The sequence below is a fragment of the Saccostrea echinata genome, unplaced genomic scaffold (genome assembly GCF_033153115.1).
Source record: "Saccostrea echinata isolate AGI-Se365-2 ecotype Australia unplaced genomic scaffold, CSIRO_AGI_Sech_v1 ptg000014l, whole genome shotgun sequence".
NCBI lineage: Eukaryota > Metazoa > Mollusca > Bivalvia > Ostreida > Ostreidae > Saccostrea > Saccostrea echinata.
Genome location: NW_026889763.1, coordinates 5,380,922 through 5,393,894, shown reverse-complemented (window position 1 = coordinate 5,393,894; position 12,973 = coordinate 5,380,922). Strand labels below are relative to the sequence as shown.

General features: G+C 32.8%; 1 protein-coding gene across 1 annotated transcript; it reads right to left on the bottom strand.

The window, feature by feature from the left end:
• Positions 1-10,751: 10,751 nt before the first annotated feature.
• LOC133187142 (uncharacterized) lies at positions 10,752-11,838 on the bottom strand. The gene is made up of 2 exons (XM_061322500.1): positions 11,086-11,838; positions 10,752-10,943 (listed from the first exon to the last, which is right to left on the bottom strand). The coding sequence occupies exons 1-2, from the start codon at positions 11,836-11,838 to the stop codon at positions 10,752-10,754; spliced, it is 945 nt and encodes a 314-aa protein (XP_061178484.1).
• Positions 11,839-12,973: the final 1,135 nt, after the last annotated feature.

Here is a 12,973-nt window from a genome sequence, read left to right as displayed (position 1 = left end):
TATCTAAGTAAGTGGTAACCATGGATACATTTGGCATACAGTTGAATGCTCAAATAAGACAATTATTTTCTAATTATAGTTGTTAAATGATCAAACGCAAAAACAAACACAAGGAAAACAATAAAACTATTTGACTCTCTGTAAAAAGGATATAGAAAAAATATCTAAAAATAAACGTTCATGGTTGCCATGTAAACAGAGTGTAATCATACAAAATTTGCTGCTAAGATTGATTAAAACTGTTATCTTAAGGAAAGATAGGGAAAATCAAGATTTAAAATTTTTTAGGACATAGATAATAGCATTAAAAGTAGGGATTTATTGCCACAGTGCAGTGCAATTATGGAAACAACATACCAGTGGCTTTAGGAAATTTCTTACTGCTTTGGGAATTTAATTACAGTTAATCAGTTTTGTTACACATTATCTAACTCACCTAATTGTTTTAATCTATGAATTCAAAAAGTCAAAAAATTTTGGAAACAATTATTGTCACTTTTATGCATTAATGCAAACATTAATAAAGGGACCCTGGGCATGTTCAAAAATGCTACTTTTTAGTTTTAGGATATGTTACGATGGTAACTATGATACATTGATATAAAGTTTTGCCTGAAAAAAAGGTTTATGGTATTAAAGACTTTTATCATAGAGAGTTTGGAGATATTCTTGGACTATACAGATGTACGTGCCATGACTCCTATATATAAGGTTGAAGTCATTTCAGGTAAATACCTCCTCATAACTTTAAAGACCGTCGCGTGCAGCACTGTCAAGGCTATATAAAGGAGGCGTGGCCTAATTTATACGGGAAATGCTTACTGTGACATCATGCAAAAATATCAGATCTTTCTAATATCATAAAATGAAATAATTTGCGAGTTGAAGTGTATAATAATATTAAACTACTTAAAAACCTACCTCTGCATGTATTTTTGCCGCTAGTTTAATCTCATACAGAAAATATAATCAAGTCACTGATCGCAATGCACTTGTCGACATGACGTCGTCATGGAAAATTTGACGCATTAATGTGCAGTGAGTGGCGGATCAAATGGTTTTTTTAACAGTAAGATATGCTTTTATTATAAAACAGAATATTATTTACAGACGTTTAATAGTCCATTGGTTTTTATGTGTAACATAAATTAAATGCCATTATGATATTTTTATCGCGAAAGTGTATTGAATTATCATCCGATGTTTTCTGTAAAGGAATGGTACGTTTAACATTGAGTTGCCTCGATAAACCACCCTAGCGCCAGGGCATGCACTGAATAGAACTTGATTATTTTTTAAATATAGGTAAAAGAAGCTTAAATTGAAAAGTGCTACTGCTCGTGAAATCGAGAACTTTACTTATTAAACACATAAAATACTCTGTAAAGATCACGCATTTTTCGAGTTGAGTCCCATTACTTGAAATTTAAACTAATAAAATGCGAATTTTAGATAAAGCAGCAGCACCTTACAGAAAGCACAAGATGTATAGAAACAATTTATGAATCAAAATTTTACTTTGAATGAGGGTATGCCCTTACCGTATTGGAATTTGATTGTGACTTCCATGCAGTACACTTTATATGCATTTATTACTTGACTGTCAAATAAAGTGACCAAGCAAAGTTCACTATACAGTGTGATTTTACTATGTCAATTCAATTAATATTAAATTTATGTGATAAAATAATAGCTTTACAAACACAATTTCAGTTTAAGTATCTATTTATGCAGTTCTATATTCCATTGATTTCTTCATAGTATGCCTTAACAGTGCTGCGTGGTAGCTCAGTCGGTAGAGCGCTCGCTCCGTGATCGGAAGGTCGTAGGTTCAAACCCCAGATGTAACAGACTTAGGTAACAGCTGTTCCTTTGCTAAGTGCGCGTCACTTGGAAGGGAAAGTTGCGGGTCTTCCGGACGAGACCTTAAAACAGAGGCCCCTTGTCACGGCAGGTGTTGGTACGTTAAGGATTCCTCACTGCTCAATGTCCCAGCGTGCCGAGTAAAGGTCTAAATTATGCAGCCCTCCGCTGGTTTATAGTGACGTCTCAATACGAGTGAAAAATTCTCGAATGGGACGTAAAAAAGAACACAATCAATCAATCATAGCTTTAAACAAATATCAGTGTTAAATTTAAGAATAAAAGTGTTACTGTCATGTTTTATAAAAATATGTTTTTTTTTTTACTGGAATATGAATGTTTCTAAATGTTAAATCAAATTGTTAGGATTGGAAAATCATATTATAAGTACTGCTATTTCTTTTTTCCGTCGTCGTGTGTGTGTCATGCTACTTTACATTTCAAGCTTCTTTTCAGAAATGGCTGAATCAATTTCGACCATTTTATTAATGTAGCACCTTTACCTGTCAAATATTGTGAATTTCATGGTTTCCTCCTCCATGGTTGGGGGCCAGAGGGCTGGCACCAAAACTATCAAAACTAATACAATATTCCAAAATTTTCTTCTTTCCTTCTAGACATCTACAAGGCAAACTATAAGCATGAATATATAACAATGAGCTTTTTTTTAACCAGAATTGCGCAATTCATGACTTCTGGTTTCAGAGTTCAAGCCCCAGTTGGTCATGTATTGAACACGCATTATGCTTCGAAAAAAATCATTTCTCAAAAAACTTCTGACAGAAAAAACAACTTTTTTGGTAAAGAGTGCACAATCTTCTACAAAATTGTGAAATTCATAGATCCCCGGTTCAGTCCTTAAGATGGGGGCAGTATTGGTTTTATTTTAAATAATCATTACATCTTTGAAGATCTTCTCAACCCATGGGTATACACAAAAAGCAGACAAACTGTTTCCATGATTTAAAATAAGACGTTTAGCCCTCTACCAAATGTACTCTGTTATAATCAGAGCCTTCTCACCTGTTGTTCAGACCAAGTGGAGCTAAGGTGGTCAAATATTGAAAATCCATTAAAGCTTTGAAATCGTTTTAACACATGGACATCTAGTAGGAAAAAAACTGTTGGCATGATTATACATGTATTAGACAATGAGCTGTTTACCAAAATTGTGAAATTCAAGTCCCCTGAAAATGAGCCCAGACTCCAGCTTAGGGCTAAGCTGATCATACATTGAAAATGCATCTTATTTTAATTGAAGGTTCTAAATTAATCTAAGACAAAAGCTTTGTGTGATAAATTTTTGTTGACTCTTAAATTTTACAAATTATGATAAAAACATGAATGCAACATTGCAAAAAGAAATAATATACAATATTACAATAGTACTAATCAATGTTGAAATGCATATAATATATTTATTTAATGTTTGTTTGTTTGTATGTTGTTTAACGTCCCTCTCGAGAATTTTTCACTCATATGGAGACGCCACCACTTGCCGGTAGAGAACTACAAATTTTGTCCTATACTCGGCACTTACGGCCATTGAGCAGTGAGGGATCTTTTTCGTACCAGCACCTCATGCGACACGGGACCTCGGTTTATACGGTCTCATCCGAAGGACCGGTCTCCACGTCCCACAGTGGGATTCGAACCCGCGACGTAAGGATCAACTCCTTACTCCGCGACTCTTGAGCAGACGCTCTAACCACTGCGTAACGCGGGCGACTATTTATTTAATGAGTTAACATGATTTAGGACTAATATATACAGTTTTGCTTTAAAATCTATTTTCCAAATTTTCTAATAGTACCAGCAAATCATTATTTAAAAAATCTTTTAGTTTTCCATTATTATAATCAGGGATGGGGTAATCGTAATCGATTGTAATGATTACTTTTTTTCAAGTAATCGACAGTAATCTGTAATCGAAGAAATTTTCGATTACTTGTAATCGTAATTCAATCGATTACAGCTAAAATTTTCAATGTATTTGTAATTACTTTTTCGATTACTTTCGATTTTTTTTTATACATAAAAGGGTGTTATTTTGGAGAATTATTTGCAGTCAGTCACACATAAATATCAAATATAAACCATCTAATGTTCGGATTTCCTAACTTTTATTATCATAAGGTTAATAATGTTCTCAATAAAATTTGCATTATAGACCTTATTCTGATCTAGTATTAAATAATTCAGAAGTGTATTTCAACCATTTATTAATAAAATATACAGATTTTTTGTGTGCATTTTACATTTGACCCACTGTCCTCTTGCTGCATGCATGTCCTTTTTCATATTTCATATGTTGAAAAACTTTGTCTTGTAATAGAAAATTATAAATAGCAAAAACCGATTTAAGTGCTGTATTAAATATAAATAATTTATTAAATAAACTACATTGTACTCGAAAAAAGAAGAAGATAGAAATACATGTACATATTCATATCTGAAAATGTTTAAACAACTTCAAACTTGTGTTTTAGTAACTTTAAAATTTGCAAAATCATTCTCATGTTTTCATTCAAAATTGTAAGGTTGGTTTTATATCAGTGAGAGGTTATAAGTGTCAGTAAGAGAGGAAGTAAGTGTCACTGTATTTGCTTATCTTAATTGGTTAATTAATTGACTGAGACATGCCCGATTTGCAGATAATTCATTCCATTGAAGACAAACAATATTTATTAAAACAATTAATAGCTCTCAAAACACTTTCAATACAGAATGAAATTGTGCTATTAGTTTAATTTCTTAAAGACACATTTAATTTACATGTTTATTAAGTTCTAAGAGTTCTAATTTACTTATTTTTTGGGAAAAGACAACAGAAATGTTTAATGTGTACTGTCAACATATGGGCAGTTCAAATACTTCTAATGAAGTAATTCACAATAAAATATTAAATAACTTTTGCAACAAGTCAATAAATATGGAGGTTCAGATCCAAGGTTGAAAGGAATAAATAATTCCTTGGCATATTTTATTGTAGGAATCATGTCTCCACTTTCCATGGTAAAGAATCCCTCATTTGGACATTTAGTGAGAATGTTAGCATAATAATAAAATAATAGAATAAAACCTTATAAGAATCTGCACCGAAACTACAGGAACACATTCAAACTTCAGTGGATAACATCAACATTTACCATTTATATATTGCTTTGATATTTGAAGGGATAAAAACTTGGAAGTAATCGATTATTAATCGATTACATCTTCCAAAGTAATCGATTACAATCGATTACAGGACAAAAATGAGTGTAACCGATTAATAATCGATTACACAAAATTTCTCTTAAAAATCGATTGTTAATCGATTACATTTTTTAGTAATCGTGCCCATCCCTGTACAATATATAGATTTTTTAATACATAATTTTTTCCTTAACTCTTTTCTAAAGACCATGAAATTCAAATTACATTCATTATTATTTTTTTTTGGTGCATTTCTAATGGTAAGAACATAATATTTTGCTAGCAATAAACAGTAATTCAGATGCTTGTTATAAGTACTTCTACAAATTCCAACTATCACATGAAATATCCGGGATATAATATAAATCTAAACTATTCCACCAGTTCAGAAAAGCAGTCAAAATACTTTTGTACTTTCGCAAAAATAAAACCTGTGTTCTACTGTGTCCATTTCCTAGCAAAATGGTGATTTATTTATATCCATACTGAATAACAATTTTCCATGTGCTATGAATTAAAATCAAAAAGTTGCAAATAAGTTTCGCTATTACGTGAAAAGAAGTTCTGCAATACTCCTATTGAATTTTTTGCCATTTTGCAATACAAGTTGGTGGCTCAATGACTTTTTTAGTCCCCTACCGGTGAAACCGGAGGGAACTATAGGTTTCCTCTGAGTCTGTCCGCCGTCTGTCTGTCTGTCCGTCTGTCCCTCTGTCTGTCTGTCAGTCTGTCCCACTTGGTTTTCCGCACTTTTTTTTCTAAACGCTTACAGATATTAAGCTGAGTTTTGGTATGTGAGTGTATCTTGATGAGTCACAGATCAAGTTTGCATTTCGTTCCGCTTCATTGATTTTTGACGGAATTATGGCATTTTCAATTTTTAGCGGGAACCAGATTACACTTGCCGGTAGGGGACTAGTATTGCTAATGCAATACTCTCAGAATGCTTGTTCTAATAGGGTCCAATAATAGTCTTTGCATTGTATTTTTGAAATAGGACATTTTTTATTATCTTTAGAAAGAGTTAATGTATCTCTATTTAAATTAGGTTTTCGCTGTTCTCTTAAAATAATCTTTTCCATTCATATGGTAATGCCATTAGTTAGACATGAAATCCAAAAAAAAAAAAAAGACGTTTATTTCATTCAGATTATCTAATTCTTCTTGACTAAAAAAGTCTTTCTTTTCGCCAATATTGTCACTTACATGAACTATCCCACATTTGTACCATTTTCCTTTAAAACTAATGATTTGTTTTTCTTGATTTTATCATTAAATAAACCATATAATGCATCCACTTAAAATACACACTAAATAAAAGGTGGATTCAAGTGTCACTGACATCTAACTCGACCGTGCAGGCAGTTTCTAATGTAATCCAGTGTTCAAGCCTTTTGGATGGGGTTCGATTTAAAGTGGCTGCTGGCTTGGTGTTTCCTTAACCAACACCGAGACAGCTATCTACAGATAGTAATGGTGAAGATGAGGATCCACAAGTCCATGAACGGGATACCTTGGTCTAATCTACTTCTAGCAAGCTCAATTGTGTTCAGTAGCCTCAATGCATCTAAATGTCTTAAATTTCTCCAACACCTGGAAGTGCGAGCCATTTTTCATTAAATTTCAACATGATTCAATCAGCCTACGTAGTACCAGCAGTCCTTTTCACCTAGATTTGGATGAAGCTGAGCAGTGCTTGATATGTATTGGGAAAGGATTCTTATTCTAAATGATGATGAGAGATGCGATTCTCCCGGAGACCTTTTTACAAAAAAAATTTACGATAAACTTCTATCGTAAGAGAAATCTTTTGAGTTTATTTCTTTTCACAAAAAGTCTTACGAGATTCTTACGTGTTAAATTTGTTGTAATAACTTTACGAGAGCCTTAACCCTCACATAAGTATTTTAGAACCGATTCTATGGTAAACCGCAAAAACTAAAATACACGTTTAAATGAATTTTGTAAGCAACCTAAATTAGCATTTAATGTTTTTTCACAGTTATTGTCGACATAGTAAATGGATATACTATTAAATATTTACGATGGCAATTTCACTTAAGATTTTTGTATGACCTACTTTTAAGTTAGACTTGTGTTTGTGACGTCAGATTTCAAACCTCCTTGCTTCACAATCGATTGCATTCGATATTTGTTGTCAATTATGTTTCTTTTGCTGACAAGTGTTGAAAACTTATCTTTGTTTTTATTTTCATCCTCTTTCTTAAGGATTATAAGGCATATTGACATCGTTGCTAGAATTCTATTGTAAATAACATCTTAAGTTTAAAATATTACGAATGCGTTCGTTGAAAGCACTTACTTAAAATTGTTTGTGAAAAAGGCTACTGGTTTCTCAGCCAAGTTCGGATGGTACACCGTAATGGACTCAGAGAATGGACTTGTAATTATTTCAGGTACCTACTTGGTATATAAATTGTTCCTACTGGGGTTAACATGAATAGCTAGGGAAATATCTGTTTTATATCGGGTTTTAAAAGATTTAGGTTGTGTAATTTCTCTATGAAATATGTGGAGATAATGAACAGTATTCGAGCTCAAAAGTCAATTAAACACTACAAAATAGGAGCGGAGCAAGCACGGATCTCTAAGACATCAGAGGTGGGATCAGGTGCCATGGAGGAGTGAGCATCCCCTGCCGACCGGTCACACCGCCGTGTGCTCATATATAATATGATAACAATGAATTATAACTTGAATGCCAATAAAAAGTAAGTTAAAAAAAACTTCACTGAATTAAGGTAAATAAAATAAATGACAATTTTGTAGATATAGAAGTTTTGTGTAAGCTTTCCTCACTTATTCATACACTTGTACAGTCATTAATTTAATGCTCTTTTTCATAATTTAAAAAGTAACGAGGTTGCTGGTTCAACTCCTGTGGAGTTAGAGGGCTCGAAGCCAGGACTGGGAAGAATGGAAGAGGCGGGCATCAATGTCCAGGTCCTTGTTAGAGACAGGCATGGGGTGGTAAAAAAGTACATGATGACTGAGCATGCAGACAAGAAACATTACTTTGATGTATGGTATTTTATGTAATTATCATTATCATGTAAAAAAAAGTTCCGAGATGAAAAAAGGATAAGTTTTATTTGAAAAATATTCATAATATTGATGAAAAGGTTGAGATGTAAATATTTGTATTAGTAACATCATTATAAGTTGTCTTGAAAATTAAAATGGAAAACACTATTTTCAATTTTTAAAAGATTGATATGAAATACCTTTTAAATAATTTATTAATTAAATATTTATACAGGTGTTTCAAAGAAACTGGAATGCAAGCGAGACTGTGGGGACATCTGAATCTGGGTGAAGAGTTCAGTCAACCACTGTTACTGAATGTCAGCCTCCAAGAAGAGTAATGGGGGGAAAGAAAGAACAGAAATGGTCATCTTTGGTTGAACATACATGACAACTGTCAACGTGATCTGTTGAATAAGTACAGACAATTGCTTATAGAGAAGGTAATTTTGAATGTAATATTTGAATAATGATAAAAATAATTTTATGATGTAATATAATGAACTGAAGTTGTCTTATGTTCAATGTCCATGGCCAACCAAGAATGATTATTGAAATATTACATGACTTCTGGCTAACATTTTATCTATGCAATTTTAAATGTTCAAGAGCCCACAAGCTTTTCGAGAAAGTAGTCAAAAGCAAGTTCCTCATGAATGTCATTGGAAACTTATCTCCCCTGCACCAGACATATGACCATGAGGGTGTTTCAAAGTGAACAGCCTTGAACCCAAGATGCCACACTTTTTTTCTACCCTGCAATGCTGGCTAGGTAATTTTATAAAATTTCATACAGTATTTGAGAATTTAGCATTTTATTTCATACATTTCCGATGCACTAAATTCATTAAATAGTAATCAACATATCTTTTTATTCTGTACAGACTGAATGTGACAGTTCTACATTTGGATGAGAATGGACAGCGTCCTCAGGCTGTGACCAGAGCTGAAGAGTTACAGTGGCAGCTTCTGATATATATCTTTTGTTTCTCAGAAAAAGAAATATAAACGTCTCATATTAATTCTTTTATTCATAAGTGCTGGACGTAAGCACATACAAATCATCAAATATCAATTATATGCATAAGTTGATCAAGACAATTTATGTTTTGATTTTTAAGATAATTATGAAGAAAAAGAAGGATAACTCTTATTAATGACAAGAATGACCAAAACCATGAAAATGTTCACGGTGACATTTCTTTGTGAAAAACAAAAGTTTTAATGTCTACCCTTCTATCTGATGAGATGTAGAACGTAAACAAAATGTATTGTCAAACATACCAATGTGTTACACACCGAAAATAATGAATAAACACTTAGAGCAGCAGAATGTGAGTAAAATTTAAATATTGCTGAACCAATTGAAAACGGCCGGATTCCTTTTCTATGTTTTTCTTAATGCATTTGTTTTAGAGCGAGTTTCAATTCCTAAGCAAATAATGTTTAAACTGCTAAAAATCATGTTTAAATGCTAAATATAATGTTCAGCAAAAAAAATAGATCCATTAATTTAATTAGAAAATGTCTCTTTTCTTCATTTTCTACTGCAATATGACAAAGATATTCAAAAGCATTGTGTGTTTACATAAATGCCTTCACTGTGCAGTTTAATACAATATTGAATAATACGCAACAAAAACCAAACAAACGATTAATTCTCAAAACATATTCAGAAAAAAAAGATTTAGGCAAAAAAAATTTTTATAGCTAAAAGAGCACAATTAAAGGTATCGCCAAAATAAAAATTCAATCGCACAGTGAGAGTTGTAGCATCTCTCACGGTTTTTTTTCCTCAAATTTACCCCCCCCCCCTTTCCGAGTAATTGAAAAATCATTCAGATGTAACTTGATATTAAAATCTTTATCTACTTGAAAAAGTTATTCCTATTTCAGGAATGTTTTGTTGCAGCGGTTGAGAACTCATTTTTGATCGCAAGTTTAAAAAAAGTAGATGTATAGAGACAAAGATTAATATAATAAAGTAATTTGTATATATATACCTTTTCACTCCAAAACGACGTGGGTGGATTTGATAAAAGTATGACTACTCACAACCAGCTTTAAAGTAAGATATTTACACAGTTCTAACAAAAAAGCAAATTTGAATTAATACTAGGCATCAAAATTTTGTAATTATCAAATTCTAAACAATACTATACACCAATCTTGTAAAATATCTACATGTATCATATGCTTTAGGTAAAATTGTAAGCAAATAGATATGAACATCATCCAAACTTCAAATAATACAAACTCTGTTATTGCACAATTATGATAATGATTTCTGATAATACTTAATTTTATTTTTAAAACATATACTACATTTCATGTATGATGGAAAATATAGATAGCTTATCAGATCGCAGGTAAATGACTTCCGTATACCGCATTAAGTAAAGTGAAATACTTGTACTACAATTTACATTGCAAAATTCTTTTATTTCGTACTCGATTTTTCCCAATGATCAATAGAATTATCCGTATCAAACAGAGTAGAATATCCACATATAGATGTGGATAACACCACAAAACTTATCACGTATTTCCAACTCTGATAACTCTGTTTTAGCAAATATCACAACTAGCTAGTAAAGGAAAAGGACACAAGTATGTTTGTTATACATTCTAGAGTCAATGTGAATTCAGATGTCAAAAATGAAGACCTCGCTACTTTCGTTGACACGGATTCCAACAGATCCGTCTAGAAAGAAATGAATTCTGGGATCGTGAAGGCAGATGAACTTTCCTGGACGCACATCTCCCCAGGTAAAATATGGATATGGACTATCGTAATCAAGGTAAAATCCAACATATATTTCAGCATTATTTCCATCCTAAAATATATCGATCGAATATATAAGATTAAAAATATTAATTACCAACTTTGTTTAAGTTTAAAGTTTTTTTCCCCAAAAATTTAAATGATTTTTGTCAAAGTTAATTTTTTTTATATTTCCCATGCAAAATCGCACTTACTTGGATGTATACACAATGGCGCCCTCTATAGTGGTGATACCTAGAAATAAATCCCACGAAGGACACTCTTGCATTACCAAAACTCAAAGGAAACTCATGGGGTATTTCTTCAATATCCTCAATGATGTACTGCATGGGGAACTTTCGCTCCACGTAAAGTTTTGCTTGTCTTCTTAGGTCTTTTGTTGTTGATTTTCGCATAGAAAGATCGGCAGAATCTGTTCTAAACATTGTTGATGGTCCAAACATCATGTGGTGTCCATTATCAAAAGCTGTAAAACTATTAGAGCTTTGGATAGCTTGAGAAGAGGTTCTGTCTGATTTTGACTTTTTCAGCTGTTCTTTAAATCCATCGGTCTTTATCACGTCAACTATGTCCTTATTCTTTTTGCATGTGGTCTTATGGTCGGGCCAGTGTTGTCTTTGACATGATTTCGAACAATAATCGACAGCCAGGCAACGTCCACACTTCTTGAGTTTTCCTATAGTTCCACAAAACGCACATAATGCATTCGAAGCATGGTCAGTCGAATCGCTCAATGACTGTTTACTAAGGTCATCAAAAGCGGAATCACTTTCTTCATCACTTATCACTGTCTCTCCGGCATTCTTCAGCTCATTACACTTTGATTTGTGGTTCGTTATCCAGTCCCTTTTCTGACACTCTCTGCTGCAGTAGTACACAAGGAGGCATCGTCCACACTTCTGCATTCCCTTCCTGTGAATTCCACAGTTTTTGCATCTGTTTTCCATTTTATCTGACAAAAATTTGTTCATGAACGTTTAACATGTTTTATTAAGAACATCTTTGATTAATCAAGTCAAAGCTCTGAATGCTTTAACTTTGACTCTTCAAATTTTTACCCAAGTTTAAGTTTAATTCATTATATCCATGTAAAGGTTTAAGAATTTATCAAATGAACAAAATAGTCCTTGAGCATGCTTAAACCCAGGCCTGGAGTATAAAAGGAAATGGGAGGAGCTTAAATTTGAAAATCACATATTATCCTACATGTTCAGCTGAGCAGAGATGTTTTGAAAAGTAATCACATCTTAATATGTTGTACTGGCTCAAAAATTGGCACAGTAGTACATTTCCTTTTCAGTTATTCCAGTATGTAAAAATATTCATTGATTGATTATTTTATATGCCAAAATATACATCAAAACATCTGAAGTGAACAGATTTCAAATTTACCTCTGCTCTATATATGGCAAGTTGACCCCTGGTCATATTGAATTGTAATGAACAAAGCAGAGATGTAAATAAACAGAGCCATGTGGATTCATAAACAAGTTTATTAGCCACTTACTGCATTGAAATTCCTTGCTGAATTGAATAAATCCATATACACAATCAATATTCAAAACAAAAATATTATATTTGTCATACTTATTATTGAAAATAAAGGTTTTAATGCACATTAGTTGCATAATATTTAGAGTATTATAACCACTTGTGTCCCATGTATGGCCTTCCTGAAGGATTAGGATATAAATTCCTAACTAAAGATAAGACACATTCAGGCATTATTTCTCTGAGTGTCCACACTATATTCTCACAGTCACCTTGATTAAGTTTTTCAGCCTTCTTAGCAATGTATCGCGGATGATTCCATGCATATCTTCTTGACATCATTGTCCAGAATTTCTTGTATTTGGTTTTCCTGATCGCGGAGTTCCTAACATGAGGTGGTGAACCATTTCCAAACCAACTCTGTCTGTTTGTAGTTACACATGGATGACAAAAACAATACATGCATTCCTGGTCATTCACCTGTGGTGTTTCATCATCATCTCCATGTCCAGGATTACCACCCGATGGTTGCTGCTCCTCATTCTGGCCAGGATTTTCACTTGTGTTGCAGACTATTATCTCCTGGTTTAC